Source organism: Leucoraja erinacea, chromosome 5 (assembly GCF_028641065.1).
Source record: "Leucoraja erinacea ecotype New England chromosome 5, Leri_hhj_1, whole genome shotgun sequence".
Classification (NCBI taxonomy): domain Eukaryota; kingdom Metazoa; phylum Chordata; class Chondrichthyes; order Rajiformes; family Rajidae; genus Leucoraja; species Leucoraja erinaceus.
Window position 1 is genome coordinate 92,533,020 of NC_073381.1, and position 22,154 is coordinate 92,555,173.

The 22,154-nt window shown below is 46.3% G+C and overlaps 1 protein-coding gene across 1 annotated transcript in view; it reads right to left on the bottom strand.

Annotated features, from left to right (window-relative positions):
* The window catches only part of acbd3 (acyl-Coenzyme A binding domain containing 3), a 46,293-nt gene that overhangs the window by 2,090 nt on the left and 22,049 nt on the right, over positions 1–22,154 (bottom strand). Inside the window, exons 2-7 of the mRNA XM_055636249.1 lie at positions 17,862–18,003; positions 16,654–16,794; positions 10,670–10,828; positions 6,975–7,149; positions 4,647–4,827; positions 2,145–2,429 (exon numbers count right to left, since the gene is read on the bottom strand). Of these exons, the coding sequence (XP_055492224.1) occupies positions 2,145–2,429; positions 4,647–4,827; positions 6,975–7,149; positions 10,670–10,828; positions 16,654–16,794; positions 17,862–18,003 (1,083 nt within the window). The remainder of the gene's footprint in view (positions 1–2,144; positions 2,430–4,646; positions 4,828–6,974; positions 7,150–10,669; positions 10,829–16,653; positions 16,795–17,861; positions 18,004–22,154) is intronic.

Here is a 22,154-nt window from a genome sequence, read left to right on the forward strand (position 1 = left end):
TTCCATTCCCCGCACGATACATGATTATCCAAAAGTCTCTTAAAACATTGCTATTGTGTCTGCCTCCAGCACCACCCTCTGTGAGCTCCAGGCACCCACCACCCTCGGTGTGGAAAAGATCTCCGCATGTCTCCTGTAAACCTTTCCTTCCTCACCTTAAAGCTATGCCCTCCAGCCTATTACTTTCTCATCCTGGGAAAAAAAGTTCCGAGTGTCTACTCCGGCTCTGCCTCGCATTATTTTATATACTTCTTTCAGGTCTTCCCACGACCTTCAGTGTTCCAAGGAAACAATCCAAGCTTGTTCTATCTCTCCTTACAGCTAATGACCCCCCCGATTCAGGCACCATTCAGGTGAAACATAGAAACATAGACAATAGGTGCAGGAGTAGGCCATTCGGCCCTTCGAGCCTGCACCGCCATTCAATATGATTATGGCTGATCATCCAACTCAGTATCCTGTACCTGCTTTCTCTCCATACCCCCTGATCCCTTTAGCCACAAGGGCTCTCTCTTAAATATAGCCAACGAACTGGCCTCAACTACATTCTGTGGCAGATAATTCCAGAGATTCACCACTCTCTATGTAAAAACTGTTTTTCTCTTCTCAGTCCTAAAAGATTTCCCCTTTATCCTTAAACTGTGACCCCTTGTTCTGGACTTCCCCAACATCGGGAACAATCTTCCTACATCTAGCCTGTCCAACCCCTTAAGAATTTTGTATGTTTCTATACGATCCCCCCTCAATCTTCTAAATTCTAGCGAGTACAAGCCGAGTCTATCCAGTCTTTCTTCATATGAAAGTCCTGACATCCCAGGAATCAGTCTGGTGAACCTTCTCTGTACTCCCTCTTTGGCAAGAATGTCCTTCCTCAGATTAGGAGACCAAAACTGTACGCAATACTCCAGGTGTGGTCTCAACAAGACCCTGTACAACTGAACTCCCACTGTAGCCTGTCCAAAGCCTCTGCATCCTTCCTGTGATGGGGAGACCAGAACTCACACACTACTCAAAATGTGGTCTAAACAAAGTCCGATAAAGCTGCATCATGACTTCCTGATTCATATACCCAATGCCCCAACTTAAACCAAGCATACCATATGCCTTCTACACCATTCTATCACTTGTCAGGTTATCCCCCACCTCTCTTCCAGCTGTCACCCTCCCCCCCAATACAATCAATGCGGAAAAGGGTCCCGACTGAAAAGTTGTCTATTTGTGTTCTCCAAAGATGCTCTAAAATTTAGAAACCAAAATGCTGGAGTAACTCAGCGGGACAGGCAGCATCTCTGGAGGGAAGGAATGGCTGACGTTTCGGGTCGAGACCCTTCCTCAGACTGACCTTACCAACCCAAAACGTCATCCATTCTTTCCCTCCAGAGATGCTGCATGTCCCGCTGTTACTCCAGCTTTTTTGTGCCTAACTTTTCGGTTTAAACCATCATCCTACACATGCTCCAAAGCTACTCCAGTGTCATTCCATGTTCTATCTACATTCTACGAGTCTGACCTTCCACAAGGCAGGGTACTGTTCGATTCACCTCTGCCCCATCAAGGACATTGGGCATTGTCTTTGAAACTGATGCGCTACAATGCTGAGAACTATTAACTTTAACTGCACTCTGCATCTTCCCTATCGCCCCACCTATTCTACTCGAGTTTGAAGGGATTGTACCCATGTCTGGTATATTTTCACTCTATTTCCCAACACGTGACAATAATAAAATTAAACTTTCAAACCTCAAATGTGCCAATCTTTAAGAGGACCTATTCTTTCACTGAGCACCCTTTTAATCTTAATATACCTGGAGAATCACAACGTTTTTTCTTTCACCTTGCCTGACAAATCCATTTCATGGCCTCTTTCATTGCCTTCTTAAGTGTAATCCTACACATATATCTCGCTCCATGGGACAATAATGCAACCTAAACCTAAACCTAGGGCACTGGAGGAACTCAGTAGGGCAAGTAGCATCTGTGGAGGACAATGGACAGACAACATTTTGGATTGGGGCCCTCGTACCTCGATACACACGACAATAATAAACCTAAATATGCTGGAGGAGCACCAGGTCTCTCTGGGTGACAGCAGCAAGCCCCAGCTCCCCGCCCCAGCATGGACAGACCTAGCGTGTCCGGCCTACCTTCATCATCGTCCTCCTCGTCGCTGGACTCTGTGACGTGCACGCTGACGGTGGTGCTGGGAGAATCCGTCCATTCAAAGCACACGCCGAAACCTATGTCATAATTGTCTGTGGCAAATTCCCAGAAGAGGTAGGAGCCCTCCTCGTGGGTGGGCACCCGCACCGTCACCACCTCGCCCCGGCCCACCGTGATCACCGAGTCGGCGTCCTGCCGGATCTTCTCCTTGAAGTCTTTGATCTGCGGCCGGGTCCACATGGACGGCGCTGCAATGACTGGCGTCGCATCTGTGGGGACACAAGGACACCACCGCACCCTGACGGAGTCACAACGGTACAAAGGCTATCTTCCTATTGATATACAAATATCAAAAGGAAGATATTTAGAAAGATAAAGATTTTATGCCAGCAGAGGTTCAGGCGACTCTTTGTGTGTTGGTCACAGAAGTGAGTGGTGGGGGCGCCACAGTGGAGTATTCCGGCACTGCGCTCTGCCTCGGGAAAGCAACCGACACAATCAAAGACTTGTCCCACCCCGGTCATTCCTTCCTCTCCCCGCTCCCGTCCGGCCGAAGGTGCAGAAGCTTGGAAGCGCGCACCACCAACAGCTTCTTCCCCTCTGTTATCAGGCTTCTTCAATAAGCCAGGGTACTGTCCGATCCACCTCTACCCCATTGCGGACATTGGACTTTGTCTGTGGAACTGGTGCGCTACAATGCTGAGAACTATAGTCTGCACTCTGTATCTCCCCCTTTTGACGATTTTATTTATGTACATACAGTAAGTTTGTAAGTTATATGAGCAGAATTCGGCCATTCGGCTTTCTTGAGTCTTCTCCACCATTCAATCATTGCTGATTGATCTTTTCCTCTCATCCCCATTCTCATGCCTTCTCCCCGTAACATTTGACACCCCTATTAATCAAGAAACTATCAATCTCTGCTTTAAATGGACTTGGCCTCCACTGCCGTCAATGGTAAAGTACTATCTAATCTGATTGGGCAGAATGCAAAACAAACAATAATAACCAACAGGTTACACAGAAAAGCTGGAGAAACTCAGCGGGTGCAGCAGCATCTATGGAGCATTTATGCTGCTGCACCCGCTGAGTTTCTCCAGCTTTTCTGTGTAACCTTCGATTCTCCAGCATCTGCAGTTCCCTCTTAAATAATAACCAACAAACACCTTTGCGATGTGGGAGGAATTTGGAGCACTCAAGAGGAAACGCAGGTGGCCACAGTGAGAACGTGCAAACTCTACACAGACAGCACCTAGATTCATGATTAGTATGGATGTCAGAGGTTACGGGGAGACGGCAGGAGAATGAGGTCAAGGGCCTGTCCCACTGCGGGGACCTAATACGCACGTTTAAAAGAGTTTGCCCTCAGCATTGTCGACACAAGGTCCTAGGAGGTCTTTGTAACTCTCCTTCATGCTCGAGAGTAGTCCCCGCTTACTCGAGGCCTCAGCTAGGTTGTGGCCGGTTTTTTCAACATGTTGAAAAATGCCCACGAGTAAAAACATGGTCGCCATGGGAAAAAAATTGATTTTTTTTTAAACTCGTAGGTTTAGTTGCGGTAGGTCATAGTAGGTCGTAATGCTATCGTAGGGAATCGAAGGTAAAGCTCTTTGAGAAAAAAAAAAGGTGAGTAAACCGACCGATAATGTTAAATGCCTGCTAAACTTTATTAAACGTTGTCTGGTTTCTTAAAAGTGTCTCCACTCCTTCTCCCCCCTCCCCCCTCTCCGCACTCTCTAAAGGACTTACCGTTACAATGCCAGCCGTCTTTTACCTTCCCGTTCATCGCGGGTGTGAATTTCAGACAGCGCTCCCCCGGTTTCCCTGGCCCCGCCTTTTGTGTGTGTGTGTGTGTGTGTGTGTGTGTTGTGTGTGTGTGTGTGTGTGTGTGTGTGTGTGTGTGTGTGTGTGTGTGTGTGTGTGTGTGTGTGTGTGTGTGTGTGTGTGTGTGTGTGTGTGTGTGTGTGTGTGTGTGTGTGTGTGTGTGTGTGTGTGTGTGTGTGTGTGTGTGTGTGTGTGTGTGTGTGTGTGTGTGTGTGTGTGTGTGTGTGTGTGTGTGTGTGTGTGTGTGTGTGTGTCGCGTGTGTGTGTGTGTGGTCGATTGTGTGTGTGTGTGTTTCATCGTGTATGTGGTCGCGTGCGCAGACAGTCGATTCGGCTCGCGGTTTCATCGCTGATGGTCGATCCAGCTCGAAGTTTTTCAGGCGAATGCCCTTGAGCTTGAAGGTCGAAGACAGTCGCTGAAAGGTCGCGTTAGTGGGACAGGCCCTTTAGGAGGGAGATAGATCAGCCATGATTGAATGGCGGAGTAGACCTGATGGGCTGAATGGCCTAATTCTGCCATCACTTATGACCTAAACGCAAACCTAAACCAATGATTCGATAGAAACGAAAACATGGCTGAGGGAGACTCCACAGGAAATTGCAGTGTCTGCGGGAGACCTGTGAACGGGGATCCATGGTGGTTAATAAACTCCAGTGCTCACCTTTTGGTCCGTTTTCCAGGATTTCCTCCGAGGATTCAGGCTCGGGCTCTTTCTCCGAGCTGTCTGTGTGAGTGTTTGTCTGTCCGTTCACCGTGGGGGCCTCTCCAATTCCAATGTGTGTTGTTGGTACGATTGGCTCCTGCTGCTGCTGCTGCTGCTGCTGCTGCTGCTGTAGTGTTGCCTGAAGCCATCAAAGAAACAGCCCACCGTCAATATGAGTAAAAATACGACGGACCCGTTTTAGAACATTTCAAAGACAACAGTGCAGGAGAAACTCAGCGTGTCAGGCGGCATCTCTGGAAAAAATGGATAGGTGATGTTTTAAGTCGGGACGCTGCCTGACCCGCTGAGTTACTCCAGCACTTTGTGTCATTGCTTGTAACTAAGTATTCTTTGCCCCAAGTCAGATTTACTTTTACAAAGACTAAGATTTTAATTGCCTTGCAATGGAATGAGTCTAATGTTCATGCCACAGGTTGCCTTCTCCTGATGGTTTGTACCACTCCTTAAACAGGAATGTCCACTTAACCTACCACTAGTCTGCCCCTGCCCTAATGTACTAGAATCGTAGAAAGTCAGCATTGAATTAGGCCAAGGGTCACGACCAAAAACATCACTTCTGCAGAGAAGCTGCTTGACCTGCTGAGTTACTCCAGCACCTTGTCTTTTTTTTGTAAGCCAGGATCTGTAGTACCTTGTTTCTATACAGGAAGAGAGGCCCTTTGCCCACAATGTCCCTGCTGAACATAATGCCATGGTAATCTAATTCCTGCCCCCGGCTCCAAATGACCAGGGTGTGAGACGTCTTTGATTATATTGGCTGTTTTTCCAAGCCAGAAGTGAGTTTAAAAAATGCTTCCACAGGGATGTCAGATGTCAGGGATGTCGCAGTGCAGAAACTGGCCCTTCAGCCCAAATCGTTCATGTAATGTTACAAGAAGCCGTGTGATGCCGTTTTAATTACTGGTATTTTTGTATCACATGTATTGATGTTTGGGCAGGCTACTGAAAATGCACACCTCCAGATTCAGGGACAGTTTCTTCCCAGATGTTGTCAAGCAACTGAACCGTCATCTCACCAGCTAGAGGGCAGTCCTGGCCTCCCATCTACCTCATTGGAGACCTTTGAACTTTCATCTTTCATTGGATTTTATCTTGCACTAAACGCTGTACCCTTTATCCTGCATCTGTGCACTGGGGACGGCTTCATTGTAATCGTGTATATTCTTTTCTCTGGATAGCATGCAACAAAAAGGCTTTTCACTGTGACAATAATTTAAAAAAAACCTAAACCTCTTCTAGGATAGACACAAAATGCTGGAATAACACAGCGGGACAGGCAACATCTGGAGAGGAGGAATGGGTGATGTTTTGGGTCGTGACCCTTCTTCAGACTGATGTCAGGGGAGTTGGGCGGGACAGAAATAAAATGTAGTCGGAGCCAGTCAGACTGTTCGGAGAACTGGGAAGGGGGAGGGAATGGAGAGAGAGGGAAAGCAAGGGCAACTTAAAGTTAGAGAAGTCAATGTTCATACCGCAGGGGTGTAATCTGCCCAAGCGTACACCTTGAAACCTAATCCTCAATCGGTGAGACTTTACTAATAATGTTACCCTGCCTTGGACATGAATTTTAAATTTGGCCTCTTAAAATTTTAACTACTTTAGCGAGCTGAGGAACTATAAAGCTGGCATTATTGTAGAAGGCCGTGGCATTGGCAAATGAGCATAAAGAAGGCAGTTTCTCTTCCTTTCTATAAGCCCCAAGCGCCATTGCAACTTGCACAAGGCACTGTAGATGCCAGTTTACAAAAGCAAATAATAAGCGCTGGAGTAATTAAGTGGGTCAGGCAGCATCTCTGGAGTATTTAGTGAAGGTGGAAAGGTGACGCAGCTGATAGAGACGCTGCCCCACAGCGTTAAAGACCCGGTTTTGATCCTGATCTCGGATGCTGTCTGTGTGTGGAGCTTGCACGTTCTCCCTGGGACCGCGTGGGTTTCCTCCACGTTCCAACGAAGTGTGCGGGTTTGTAGGTTGGTTGGCCCTCTGTAAAACCCTCACCTAGTGTGCAGGGAGTGGATGAGAAAGTGGGATAACACGGAACTTAGTGCAAACGGGTGATCGATGGTCGGCGTGGATTTGACAGGCCGTGGGTTTGACATCCCTAAAAGAGCTAAATTGAACATGCTTAGGTGAAGAAGGGTCCACACCCAAAATGTCACCTATCCACATTCTCTAGAAATGCAGCCTGCACTGCTGAGTTCCCCCAGCACCAGATGTCTTCCATTCATTCCCCATTATTGCCTCGCTGTGTCAGGCACAGGGCTCACCTGCTGCTGTGCCATCTGCACCTGGTATAGCTGTTGCATGTACTGTTGATAGTGCTGCTCCTGAAGCTGCCGGATCAGGAGCTGCTGTTGCTCGAAGTTGCCGGGGTACTGCTGGGCCGCGTATTGCTGGAACTGCACTGCGGTCTGTGAGTTTAAGGCAGCCATGATTTGTTGCCTGAAATGGAGAAGTTCACAGAGTAACATGCCCGGTTAAACCTCACACGACCTCGCGAGCTGCTTGAACTTCTCAACCCACTCCCGCCAACAATCTGCTGCATGCAGGCACCACTGCTCAAATGAAGTTCTTTAGCCAAACAGGCCAGGAAGGATCCACATGCAGTAATTTTGCAGCCTGTAGGTTAGAGTCATAGAGATTAGGGACACAAGCACTTCAGGCCATCTCCTCCATGTCGACCAATACACCCAATCTAAGCTATTCTCACGGCCCACATCCCTCTAAACGTATCCTATCCATGTACCTATCCAAATGTCTCCATCCATACCGGCTAAGATGCTCCATCGAAGCTGGTCCCATTTGCCTGCGTTTGGCCTATATCCCTTTCCTATCCTGTCCAAATGTCTGGTAAATGTTGTTATTGCACTTGCCTCGACTACCTCATAGTTCACACAGAGAGTGGTGAATCTGTGGAATTCTCTGCCACAGAAGATAGTTGAGGCCAGTTCATTGGCTATATTTAAGAGGGAGTTAGATGTGGCCCTTGTGGCTAAAGGGATCAGGGGGTTATGGAGAGAAGGCAGGTACAGGCTACTGAGTTGGATGATCAGCCATGATCATATTGAATGGCGGTACAGGCTCGAAGGGCCGAATGGCCTACTCCTGCACCTATTTTCTATGTTTCTATCTATATTTACCTCCTCCGACAGCTCATTCCACATTCTCAGCATCCTCTGTGTGAAAAAATTGTCCCTCGGGTTCCTGTTAAATATTTTCCCGTCACACCTTAAACCTATGTTCCTCTAGTTCTTGATTCCTCTAGTTCTTGATTCCCCTACCCTGGGAGAAAGAATCAGTATATGCACCCTATCTATTCCTCTCATGATTTTATACACCATTATAAGATCACCACTCACCCTCCCGCGCGCGTAGGAATAAAGTTGTAGTCTGCCCAAACTCTCCCGATAGCTCAGGTTCTCGAGTCCTGGCAACATCTTAGTAAATCATTCCCGCTTAATGGCATCTTTTTTTTTAAATAGCAGGGTGACCAAAACTGAACACAATGTTCCACGTAAACTTTGAAACAGAAACTCTGCCAATTTTAGTCAGGTAGCTGGGGGAGAACTCCAATGTGATCTCAGGCAATGGGATGGAAGTCAGTCAGCGTTTCTGTGAAGGCCAACATTCAACAACTCAACAACAGCCACCGCTGGGATGTGGTGTGAGGCTGTCAGAGACAGCTACCTAAATATACTTGAACAAAGTCCTTATATACTTGGATAAAGTAACTATTGCACAGCAGCAACTTCCCCCCCAACTCCAATGGCCTTCACCAGTCAGGGTATTGAGTATACAAGTTGGGACGTTCTGTTACCGTTGTACAAGACATTAGTGCGGCTGCAATTGGGAGTATTGTCTTCAGTTTTGGTCACCGTGCGAGAGGAAGAATGTTGTTAAACTAGAAAGAATGCTGAGAAGATCCACGGAGATGTTGCTAGGACTCGAAGGGTCTCGGCTATAGGGAGAGGTTGGGCAGGTGAGGATTTTATTCCTTGGAGAGCAGGAGACTGAGGGGTGATCTTGTAGTGTATAAAATCATAAGGGGTATAGATAGGGTGCATGTATAGAGTTATTTTCCACTCTGGGCATAGGTTTAAGGTGAGAGGGGCAAGATTTAATAAGAACCCGCGGATCGACTTATTCCATACAGAGGGTGGTGGGTATCGGGAACAAGCTGCCAGACGTAGTTGAGGCAGGTACAATAACAACATTTAACAGACATTTGGACAGGATAGGAAAAGGATATGGGCCAAACTTATGCAAATGGCACTAGCTTAGATGGAGCATTTTGGCTGGCCTGGATGAGTTGGGTCGAAGGGCCCTGTCACCGTGCTGTGTGACTCCATGGCCCTTCAGGACACTCTACTTCTGCCTCGCGTGGTGGTGAAGGAATGAACGCTGGCCAAGACGCCTGGAGTACTCCGGACATCCTTGTACTGTCACTCACTAGAATAACTGAGTGGCAGAAAAGAGCCTCAGTTTAGCAATTCAGTTTAGGTTTAGCATACCGAATTTCTTTAGTCAGCGGGTGGTGAATCTGTGGAATTATTTGCCACTGAAAGGCTGTGGAGGCCAAGTCAATGGATATATTTAAGGCAGAGATAGGTAGATTCTTGATTTGTACGGCAGTCAGGGGTTATGGGGAGAAGGCAGGGGAATGGGGTTAGGAGGGAGGGATAGATCAGCCATGACTGAATGGCAGAGTAGACTTAATGGGCCTATCATTTATGACTATATGACCCTCACTCCCGTAGGACCATCAGGCTGGATCAGGAGCAAGACTTGAATTGACAAGCTAACCCAGAGACAAAAGTAATGGCATGTAAATATAAGCGTGACTTGGTGATACACTGCTAGTCACAGCCTCACCAGGGACAGGGACAATCTCGAGATTCGTTTCTTCACATCTGTAAAATTGGACTTGACCTCCTGAAGACCCATGTTGGCTTAGACACCTCGGATCAAATCCTCAGCTTTCGATGGTAGCACATACATAGATCAGCACAGCACAGGAGCAGGCCCTTCGGCCCACAACGTCTGTGCAAGATAAACCAATTTCCCCAACCTACACATGTTCCATATCCACGGGCCTATCTAAAAGCCTCAAACGTTAGTAGCTTTCACAGAGATCTTTTGTGAACATCAGCATCAGTTGCAATGTGGAGACAAGTAACAAGGAACTGCAGGTTACCAAATAAGACACAAAGTACTGGAGTAACTCAGTTGGCGAGGAAGCATCTTTGGAGAACACGGACCGGGGACGATTCGGGTCGGGACCCTTCTTCAAATGCAACGTCACCACTCAGGGTCCCAACGCTAAACGTCACATCAAGTCAGTCTGAGGAAAGATCCTGACCTGAAATGTCACCTATTCATGTTCTCCAGAGATGCTGCCTGACCCCTCTGTGTCTTCAATAGCATCATCATACTTAAGACAAGAATATCCAGAGTTTCCAGTCTAACTACAATCATTTCATTATAATCAGGTGGCAAGAAGGGAGGTAAACATGAGGAGAATAATGAAACTGCCGAATGTGTCTTGAGACAGGAAAGACCAGCCGAGCCCGTTTCCATTACGCTTACCAACAAAGAGTTGCAGGGAGCTCATTGGGTTGTGAACCACTCCAGGACTCTAAACCGAGGTTGACGTACGTCCCTGATACAGCTAGAAATGTCACCTATTCTATTTCTATTTCCACTGAGATGCTGCCTGACCCGCTGAGTTACTCCAGTGGTTTCTTCTGCCACTCCATGATTTTAATACACTGGTCAGCATGGACTTGGTGGGCCGAATGGTCTGGTTATGTACTCGATGACACCGATTCAAAAAACGACCATGCAGATATAATAACACCCAGTTTAAATGTTAATGTCAGCACCCCCAAACACAGATGAAATTAGTGGTGTACAAATAAAGCTTGGGTTAAAACTAAAGAGCTTCAGCTGACGAACATCTTACTTTTGTTGCTCCATTCGAAACCGTTCTTCCTCCAGATTTCTCCGCTCCCCCTCTTCCCGCCTCCTTTTCTCTTCCTCCTCTCTCTGCTGCCTCTCTTCTTCCTGCCGCAAACGCTCCCGTTCCTCCTCCTCCCTGCGACGCCTCTCCTCCTCCTCTCTCCTGCAGATGGAAGATAAGCCAGAATGTACCGTCAAAACAAAGCAGTTTGGACATCCGGCGCGGAGTCAAGCAAGCACTCAAGCTTACACAGGGCCTTTACTGCAGTAAAAGCTCTCAATGCCCATAGAATGAATCAGCAAAAATATGTCACCTAATCCAGAGATCTAAGTGGCAGATATTGGAATATACAATAGTACAGCACAGGAATAGGCCCTTTGGTCCACAATGTCCATGCCGAACGTGATGCCAAGTTAAACTAATCACCACCGCCTGCATGTAATCCATAGCAGCCCATTGGTGGTGCAGCGACAGAGTTGCTGCTTTACAGCACCAGACATTCGGGTACGATCCAGACTAAAGGGTGCTGTCTGTACAGAGTTTGTGCGTTCTCCTTGTGACCGCGTGGGTTTTCTCGAGGTACTCCCACATTTGAAAGACGTACAGGTTTGTAGGTTAATTGGCTTTGGTAATATGGTAACTGTAAAATTGTTCCTAGTGTGTAAGATAGTGCTAGTGTATCCAGACTAGGCTGTACCATGGTCGGTGGGCCGATTGGCCTTTTACCAGGCTATATCTATAAAGTAAAGTCCTTGCATATCCATGCGCCCATCTCATTCTTTGAAACATCACTATTGTATCTGCCTTTACCACCACCCCCTTCAGTGTGTTCCTGGCACCATCACCCTTTGTGTAAAAAAATAAACTTGCCTCCCACATCTCCTTTAAACATTACCCCTCTCACCTTAAAGTTATGCCCTGTGGTCTTTGTCGTTTCCACCCTTGGAGAAAGGTTCTGACTGTCTACTGTATCTATGCCTCTCAATTATATATACTTCTATTAAGTCTCCCTTCAGCCTCCAATGCAGCAGGGAAACAATCCAAGTTTGTCCAACCTATCCTTTTAACCTTTTAAACCAGGCAGCATTCTGGTAAACCTGTTCAGCACCCTCTCCAAAGCAGCGAATTGTGGACGCAGTCCAGACCATCACGCAAACCAAAGATCCTATAGCGAGCAAGATAGATCACTCAATGAAAAAGACGTAGTACGGTCATGGGCAGATTCATGGGTCATTTTTGGCCCCATTTCCGTAACCGGCTTCTGTCTCCGCACCAAAGATCCCATAGAGGAGCAAAGATAACTAGTCCACAGATGCTGCCTGACCCGCTGAGTTACTCCAGCATTTTGTGTCTTCGGTGTAAAGCAGCATCTGCAGTTTCTTTGTACACCTAGTGCATACCCCTATCGAGATGCACAGTTCAAATAAATGCTGAACAACAGCAGCTCAGTAAAGCTAAAACATAATGTCCAACACTTGCATTTCAGATCCCTTGAGGTATTAAATCTCTGCAGTAGGAAAACTGGATTCCAGAATCACCATTCTCTCCTGCGTTCAGTTCCTGCCAGGGCTGGAATCTTTTGTGCTGCAAACAACCAGGGCAACTTGCGAGTTGGCTGCCAAAAGTCGGCAGCATGCCCGTGGCTCCCGGAGCCACGTGCCAGTCACATCCAGGGGCAACTGCTGCATTCCTCGGGGACACAAGTGAAACGTTTCTCTTCCTTGCAGATGCAAGCCATTTTTGTTCACCTTGTGCTCAGAAAGTGCCAACAAATAAAAATGTGAGGCACAAGAGACTGGAATCTCGAGCAACGATCTGAGGGGGGGGGGGGGGGTTGCTGCTGCCACAGTGGGAGGTTGTGGATAGGACTATTTCGTGAGCTATTGTAACACCAGCTCCAGAAACGTGGTGACACTTGTGAACTGCCTAGAGGTGGTCTGGTGTATGATTTTACCAGATTATGTGCAAAACAAAGCATTTCACTGTACCTAGGTACATGTGATAATAACCTATCATTGACTCAATATAGTATAATTGGACTGCTGGAGGACCTTAGCAAGTAGAGCAGCAGCTATGGAGGGGATGGAAATGTTGACATTTTGGGGTACTGATTGGGGATGATCAGCCATGATCACATTGAATGGCGATGCTGGCTTGAATGGCCTACTCCTGCAGTTGAAGCCTATTGTCTATTGGCTCAAATCCCTGCAGCAGGACAAAGAGAAGAGAGGTGAAAAATAGCTGGTTGAGAGAGCAGAGGGGGAGCAGTGAGGCAGGAGCCGGAGGTCAGCACAGTGGCACAGCGGTAGAGCTGCTGCCTTACAGCGCCAGATATCCAGGTTCAATCCTGACTACGGGTGCTGTTTGTACGGGGTTTGTACGGAGTTTGTAACAAGCAATAAAGACATCACAGAGACACAAATCAAAAACAGAACTCAATCCAAAAACAGAATATGGTAAACAGTAGCAGCCCCAACATCGAGCCTTGCAGCACTCCACTCGCCACTACCTGCCATGAAACTCCTACTCTTTGCTTCCGGTCTGCCAACCAATTTTCTATCCATGTGTCAACACCCTACCCCCAATACCTCTAAATTGGGAAAGAGGGGCAGGTGGATGATAGATCGAGGCAGGCTGAAGAAAAGGCAGATTAAACCAGGTGGGGTGAGGGGAGGGCGAAGGTGGAGATGGCTGTTGGAAGGTGATAAGCATGAAAATATAGTTCAGGTAAGTTTAGTGTCATGAATACCAGGGTGCAATGAAATTCCTTGTTCACACAAAGTTCAGAGTATACTGTACACATGGCAGAAATAAATACAACAATAAGTACAATGATGAATGCAAAACAGCAGAATGGACCAAAGATTATAGAGCAATCTCAAATAGTGCAAAACAAATACTCGGGTGCAATAACAGAATAACTAAATGAGGTTGAGAGCTACGAGTACGAGGCAGCACAGTGAAGGCGTGTACAGATTCAGATTCAATTTTAATTGTCATTGTCAGTGTACAGTACAGAGACAACGAAATGCATTTAGCATCTCCCTTGAAGAGCGACATAGCAAACGATTTGAATTAAAAAAAAACCTGCTGGTTCGAGGAATAGACGTAATCGGTTCAGGAGTATGATAGCAGTGGGGAAGAAGCTGTTCCTGGACTTTCCAGCTCCTGTATCTTCTCCCAGAAGGTAGAAGAGAGAAATGGGAATGGTCAGGCATCCTTGACGATTTGTCTAGCCTTCCTGAAGCAATGTCCAGTGCAGATGGACTGGATGGAAGGAATGACGAGCCTGTGATGGACTGGGCTGTGTTCATCGCTCTCTCGGGCAAGGGTTCCAACCTGGGGTAAATTTCGCCTACCCAGGGGGTAAATTTGGTGATCCTGATATTTTTTTTCTCATTGACTGACTGTGTTTGGTTCTGGTATACTGGTATCTGCTCATCATTAGTTGTTCATAAACAAGTGAAATAATATTGTTATGTGCTATTAAACTTGCCAGGGGTAAATGGGACAAACAAAAAGTTGGGAACTCCTGCTCTAGGGGTTGAGGCAGTCAAGAGCAGAGCAGTTGCCGCACCAGGGCTGGGATGCATCCGGCCAGAATACTTTCAACAGTGCATTGTAGAAGTTCAAGAGAATCGTTTGTGTGATCTTTTGTTTTTGGCACATTGCTTGAGCGGTGAGGGTTAACTGGGACACTGAGCCACCCTCGCACTTTAGTGTTTAACCTGAGAGGGGCAAACTTCAACACTCGGTACTCTGTCCAGCTGCTCAACTGTGACAAGCGTTCCAGAGGAGGGAACCGACACATGGAGCCACGGCTGAAACAATGTGGATGGAAAGATCCCCAAAAATACCCCCGTCATTCTGTATGACAAAAACTATGATTTTTAAGCACCAACTTTAGGTATGTTACAAAACCTACCTGAATCGTCATTGGGAATCTGCGCACAGCCATGTCCGCGATTTTGGCGCTGTGGGCGGGTTTAAAACGCGATTCTAATCGCAGATGTTCAGCCTAGTAAATCATTAACGAAAAATCGCTGCAAGACCCGGTCGCAAAAGGTATTATTAGTTTTATAGGCCTCGATAATAGTTATAATAGTTTTAAAATTACTCTCTCATTCCGCAACCTCTCGCAGCCCCAGGGTTTTATAAAGCAAACAATTAAAGGTATGTACCTTATTTTTACATTAAATGGGGCATATATATAACCCTATATATCAAGTTATCTATAGCGAGTAGTTCATTTTGGGCTTTTTATATCCCGCAGTATTTTTCTCGGCATTTGAGGTCACTAATCCAGCGCGATGTGAACATTCTAAACCAGCGCGTTCACATGAACCCACTAGAAAGCCGATTTAAATGGGCATTTATTTACAGCAATTGAACACTAAATTCCTTCCATTTGGCCTATAAATTAATGTAAATTAGATATAAAAATCATGTTATATTGTGAATTATTTGTGAATAATCTTTGGACACTTAGGCTATTTAAAAATGTTAATCTTTCCTTAAGAAATGGGCTTTTGACTATCCAAGATCACAGCTTTTTTGTAATGTCCATTGAAAATCAATAGGGAACAAGATGCTAATTTCCGAGTATGAAAATGGCCATAACTTTTTTTAATACTTGAGATATGAAAGTGAATTTGGTGTCAAATTAAACTTATTGTTATGCTTTATCTGATGGGATAAATTGCAGACTTGATTTTTAAAATCTCAAAATTTTGTAACATTGCTACCAACCTCATCCAACAACCTCTCTCTCTTTAATTTCAGCAAAGCAGGGGGAGCTGGATCATCGACTTCAGGAAGCCGAGTGGAATTCACACCACAGACTGCATCAATGGTGCTTAATCGGTCGAAGGCTTCAATTTCTTCGCTGTACACATCACCAACAACTTGGCAAGAAAGCAAACAAATGCCTCTACTTCCTCAAAAGACTAGGAAGTTGGGCATGTCTCCAATGATTCTTACCGACTTCCACAGACGCACCATAGAGAGCAACCTATGGGGCTGCAGCACAGCTTGGTTTGGCAACCACTCTGTCCAAGGCGGCAAGAAACGGCAGAGTCATGGATTCAGCACAATGCATCCATCCCACAGACCAGCCTTCTCCCCATCGACATTCACGCCACCGGTGGAAACAAGGTGCTGGAGTAACTCAGCGGGTCAGGCAGCACCTCTTGAGAGAAAAGGACGGGTGAGGTTTTGGGTCGGGTCCTTTCTTCAGGCTGAAAGTAGAGGGAAGGGAACTGGAGGTAAGAGAAGGCCAGAACAACGCAGGGCCGGCAACAGATGACCATGGAGGGTGGAGCTCATAACAGCCCATTTTTGGGGACGAGGTGATAAAGAAGGTATACAAGGATGTGAACAGTGTAACTAGTAGGACAACTGGGGGGGGGGACAGAGGGGATGTAGGGGTCACTTAAAATTCAAGAAATCAACTTTCATAAAGATGGTCTGTAAAGCAGCCCAAGCAAAATATGAGGTGCTGTTCAAATTTGTGTGTGGCCTTGCTCTGACAGTGGCGGAGCCCCAAGACTTCAGCAGTTCCTTTCTACACGACATTCACACCACCTTGAGAAAGCAGTCAAAGGTCACTCAATCCCCAGTCATTCCTTCTTCTCCCCTCTCCTGTTGGGCAAAAGGTAAAAAGCTTGCACACAAGTACTACAAGATTCAAGATCAGCTTGTCCCCTTCTGATATCAGATTCTTGAATGGACCTCTCATATGTTTACAATATATTCTAGATCTTCCAATCTACCTGTGCACATTTTTAATCTGCGCTTTCTCTCTGGCTGCAACACTATATTCTGCACTCTGTTTATTTTTGCTTTTGCTCTATCTGATGGATTTATATCTGGCGTGATCTGCCTGGATGGGTTACAAAACAAAGATTTCCGCTGGATCTCGGTACATAAGACATTAATAAACCAATATTAAGTTGGGGTTCGGTGAAGAGAGGCAATGAAGTTCTTACCTCTTTCTTTCCTGTTCTTCTTTCTCTATTTTATGAGAGGTGACATACGGTTCAAACAGATTGCAGCATTTGTTCACCAAATGGATAAATTCCACCATGGCATTTTCTTTATTCATGCTCCCCAAGGCAGTCCATTCTCTCCTAATAATAAAAGGATGGAAGGACATCTATCAGTGGTCTATTAGTCTATAAACTATTAGCATCACCAAATCAAAGTGCGGCACAGTGACACAGAGGTAGAGTTGGCGCCTTGCGGGGCCAGAGACCCGGGTTCGATCCTGAATACGGGTGCTGTCTGTAGTTTCTTCATTCTCCCTGTGACCGCGTGAGTTTTCTCCAGTTTCCTTCCACACTCCAAAGACGCGCAGTTTTGTAGGTTAATTTGGCTTCTACAGCATGTAAATTATCCCTAGTGTGTGGGATAGTGCTAGTGTACAGGGTGATTGCTGGTCGGCGTGGACCCAACAGACCTGTTTCCACACTGTATCTCTAAAGTCTAAAGTAATACATTGAATTATTCTTGAACTGCAGATACACTGGACACATTTCCGCTACCTGCATTATTAATGACCAGATAATGCACCTTTTTACAGCATTGTTTGAGGAGAAATGATACTCTGGTGCAGCCTGTTCTTTATGGTAGCAGTATATCCATTTTTACAAGTAGGGACATTTATCGAGGGCGGCTCAGTGGCGCAGCAGTAGAACCACTGCCTTCACAGCGCCAGAGACCCCGGCTCGATCCTTGGGTGCTGTCTATGTGGAGTTTGCACATTCTCCCCGTGACCGTTTGGATTTCTTCCGGATGCTCCGTTTTCCTCCTACATCCCAGCTGATTACCAGAGCTCGTAGCCACGCTGCCTGAAGGCACAGACTCCAATCCTGCAGCGATGAACGAGGACGATTCAAAAACTAGATGAGGGCCTTGAACGGAGGCATTCATAAACCAGACTCCAGACACACAAGCAGCAGCAGATGCTGAAATCCTGAGTGAAATACAATGCGTTGTAGGAACTCAGGGGGTCGGGCAGCATCTGTGGAGGGAATGGACAAACGAGTTTTGTCGGGACCCAACTTCAGACAGATTATGGTAGTGGGGAGAAAGCTGGAAAAGAGAAGTGGGGGGGGGGCAGTACAAAACCTGGTATGCGATAGGTGGACACAGGGGAGGGGGGCTGAAATAGCATAGAGACCTGCGGCACAATTACCTCCTGTCGTTGCCAAGAACATCAAAGAAGCCGACCTCGGGACAAGAGTCAGGACTGTACGGGCCAACGGAGATCTGCTTCTGAAGAGCAACAAGCTTCAGTTTTTCTTCGTACGTTGGGTGAAAAGCTTTTCCATCTTTTTCTGTGGACGGAAAGAAAAATGGTTAGAATTTCTGTCTGAAGAAGGGCCCTGGCTCAAAACGTCACCTGTCCACAGGTGCTGCCTGACCTGCTGAGTTCTTCCAGCGCATTGTGCTATGCTCATGATTTCAGCATCTGTAGTTCCTTGTGTCCCTAGAATTTCTATTAATGTACTGTTCAAACGTTCCCACACAAAGATTGATCTGCTATCTTTTCTACAGCCTGGGTGCCAGCTAGCTACCAATGCTTACAGCAGAAATTACTGAATTGCTCAGAGCTCTCAATCCTTTGGGCAAAAGATACCAAATCTGCCTCTTGATTCTCAAACAGCAGAATACCACTGATACTTTTAAAGATTTTATTTAGTCAGAGGGTGGTGAATCTGTGGAATTCTTTGCCACAGAAGGCTGTGGAGTGTCAATGGATATTTTTAAGGCAGAAATAGATAGATTTTTGATTGGTATGGGTATCAGGGGTTATGGGGAGAAGGCAGGAGAATGGGGTTAGGAGGGAGAGATAGATCAGCTCTGATTGAAAGGCGGACTAGACTTGATGGGTCGAATGGCCTAATTCTGCTCCTATCACTTATGACCTAAAATCCAAGGGGTCACAGTGAGAATATACAAACTCCATAAAGACAGCACACGTAGTCAGAATCCCACATGCCACCCTTCTGGCAGCTCGTTCAGACTACCCTCTGAATGAAAAGTGTGATTTTGTTGCACCAGCCCTCTAAACATTTACCACTCCTTTTCAGAAGATATTTCTCATCTCTGACTCAATGGCCAACTCTATTTTGAGACCGAGACTCCAGCTTTCCTCTGACAGAGGTCATCAAACTCTGCATCTATCATGTGGAAGCTGGCATACTGATCCCATTACAGTTTTGATGTACAAAATCTAGGCAGCGGCTCTCAGATGAGGAGACCTAATTCCTGTACTTCTTCATTTACACCGACCCCACCTCCTCCAAGTGAAAAGGCTTCCAGTTTGTCCATCGACCGAATGCTTTAAATCTACAGCCCGAGTTGCTGATTTGACAAACAGTTTCACAGATAGTTTCTACTCAATCTCTCTGCTTTCGTGTCATGTAAGAGCGGAAGAAAAATACATCTGGTCTTGGTGATTTATCTACTTCCAAATTAAAACTTGGCATCATGCTCGGCATGGACATTGTGGGCCGAAGGGCCTGTCCTGTGCTGTATTGTACTGTCCTACAAACGGCTTGGACAATAATTTCTGGACTATGACTTGATCCCGTGGACTATTTTAGGTTAAGGTTTTGTACCAAATGAAATGCTTTGTTTTGCATGCTAGCCAAACCGAACAGATATACTAAACATAAATACAATCAAGTTAAACACAAGTAGAGCAAAGGGGAAGACACAGAGTGCAGACTATAGTTCTCAGCATTGTAGCGCACCAGTTCCACAGACAAAGTCCAATGTCCGCAATGCTGTAGAGATGGATCGGACAGTACCCTAGCTTATGGAAGGGCCGTTCAGAAGCCTGATAACACAGGGGAAGAAGCTGTTCCCGAGTCTGGTGGTGCGTGCTTTCAAGCTTCTTCTTCTTCATTATTGCCGTAGAGGGAGTGCAGAGACGGTTCACCAGACTGATTCCTGGGATGTCAGGACTGTCTTATGAAGAAAGACTGGATAGACTTGGTTTATACTCTCTAGAATTTAGGAGATTGAGAGGGGATCTTATAGAAACTTACAAAATTCTTAAGGGGTTGGACAGGCTAGATGCAGGAAGATTGTTCCTGATGTTAGGGAAGTCCAGGACAAGGGGTCACAGCTTAAGGATAAGGGGGAAATCCTTTAAAACCGAGATGAGAAGAACTTTTTTCACACAGAGAGTGGTGAATCTCTGGAACTCTCTGCCACAGAGGGTAATTGAGGCCAGTTCATTGGCTATATTTAAGAGGGAGTTAGATGTGGCCCTTGTGGCTAAGGGGATCAGGGGGTATGGAGAGAAGGCAGGTACGGGATACTGAGTTGGATGATCAGCCATGATCATATTGAATGGTGGTGCAGGCTCGAAGGGCCGAATGGCCTACTCCTGCACCTAATTTCTAATTTCTATGTTTCTGTTGGACGGGAGCGGGGAGAAGAAGGAATGACCAGGGTGGGACAAATCTTTGATTGTGTCGGCTGCTTTAACTTGCAGCTGGCTGTTATGGGCTAAGATGATACTTTGTGGGTACATGAATCCCAGAAGCTCAGCAAAAGACACAGGTGATTCACCTCTCTTAACTGGAAGTAAACAACAGCTTCTCTAGAAGCTTCTGTGGATAGACAATCACTGTGGATGTTTTGATGGAAAAAGGCGAATGAATGTGCCAGTGAAATTACCCTGCATCAGAATTATCTTAATCTTCCTAATACCTGTCACCACTGCTAATCGATCTGTTTCCATCAATAATTCTGCTGAATTTTATATCACTCAGAGTCAGCGTCATACACAGCACAGAAACAGGCCCTTCGGCCCATCATGCCAAACATGCATCATACATACTCGTCCCATTTGCCCACGTTTGGCCCATGTCCCTTGAAACTTTTCCTATCCATGTACCTGTCCGAGTCTCTTTTAAATGCTGTTATATTATCTGCTTCAACTACTTCCCGTGGCAGCTCGTTACATACTCCCACCACCCTCTGAGTGAAAAGGTTTCCCATTAAATCTATCCCCTCTCGCTTAAACCGATTCTCGATTCCTCCACTCTGGGTAAAATTCACCCTATCGATTCCCCTCATCTTTTTGTACAACTCTATAGGATCAGATACATCGATCCATCTGTCCACTTTTGCTTACATTTCGATAAGATCAGCCTTCAGAACACCGTAACAAAACGTTGTAACCCAAAATGGTCGAGGTTTGTATCATTGAACTGCAGGGCACCATCACAAGTTCAGTGGGCTGGGTATAAAGACCACACTCATTTCTTATGTTTTAAGAAGGAACTGCAGATGCTGGAAAATCCACGGGTTTCAGCCCGAAACGTTGCCTATTTCCTTCGCTCCATAGATGCTGCCTCACCCGCTGAGTTTCTCTAGCATTTTTGTCTACACTCATTTCTTTACCAAAACTCCTGGGAGAATGCATATTCACTGTCTTGTAAACATAGAAAATAGGTGCAGGAGGAGGCCATTCGGCCCTTCAAGCCAGCACCGCCATTCATTGTGATCATGGCTGATCTTCCCGTATCAATAACCCGTGCCTGCCTTCTCCCCATATCCCTTGACTCCACTAGCCCCTAGAGTTCTATCATTCAATACACCTTATTCAATACACCTTACATTAGAATAAATTTTCTCCAAGTGTTCAACTGTGTTGGCATTGAACATAGAATAGTGTAGCAAAAGAAGAGGCCCGCTGGGCAACAGTGATTGTACCGAACATGATGCCAAGACCGATTCTTATCTGCCTGCACATAATCCATATCCCTTCATTCCCTGCATATCGATGTGTCCATCCAAAAGTATTTTAAATGCCACTATCGTATCTGCCTCCGCCACCACCACCCCCACAGCGCGTTCCAGGCACCCACCACCCTCTGTGTCAAATAACTTGCTCCGCACATCGCCTTTCAACTTTCTCCCTCTCACCTTAAAGCTGTGCCCTCTAGTGTTTGATTCTGATGGTTCTGATTGTCTATCCTGTCTATGCCTCTCATAATGGTATACACCAGTGGTTCCCAACCTTTTTTTAGTTCATGGCCCCCTTGGGCTCTTTCAATTTTTCTGTGCCCCCCCCCCCCCCCCCCTCCGACATTATTAGCGAAAAAAAAGTAGGCCCCCTTCATTGAACCTGTGGCCCCCCCAAATCCCCAATTTTTTCTGTGGCCCCCCCTGAAATTTGCCATATGGCCCCAGGTTGGTAATCACTGGAATACACTGAAGAAGAGTCTCCACCCGAAACGTCTCCCATCAATGTTCTCTGGAGATGCTGCCTGACCCACTGAGTCACTCCAGCACTTTGTCTTTTTAAGGGATAGGCTATTGTACCAACAGCATGACACTAGGTTCTCAGTTCTTTCCTGTACTTGGTGCATTGTTTGGACAAAGGCTGGTTGCTTCATCACAACAGGGAGGATCACCAAAGCCCGCCTTTATCTCTGCTGTTTGATCACTATTAATGATCCCCACC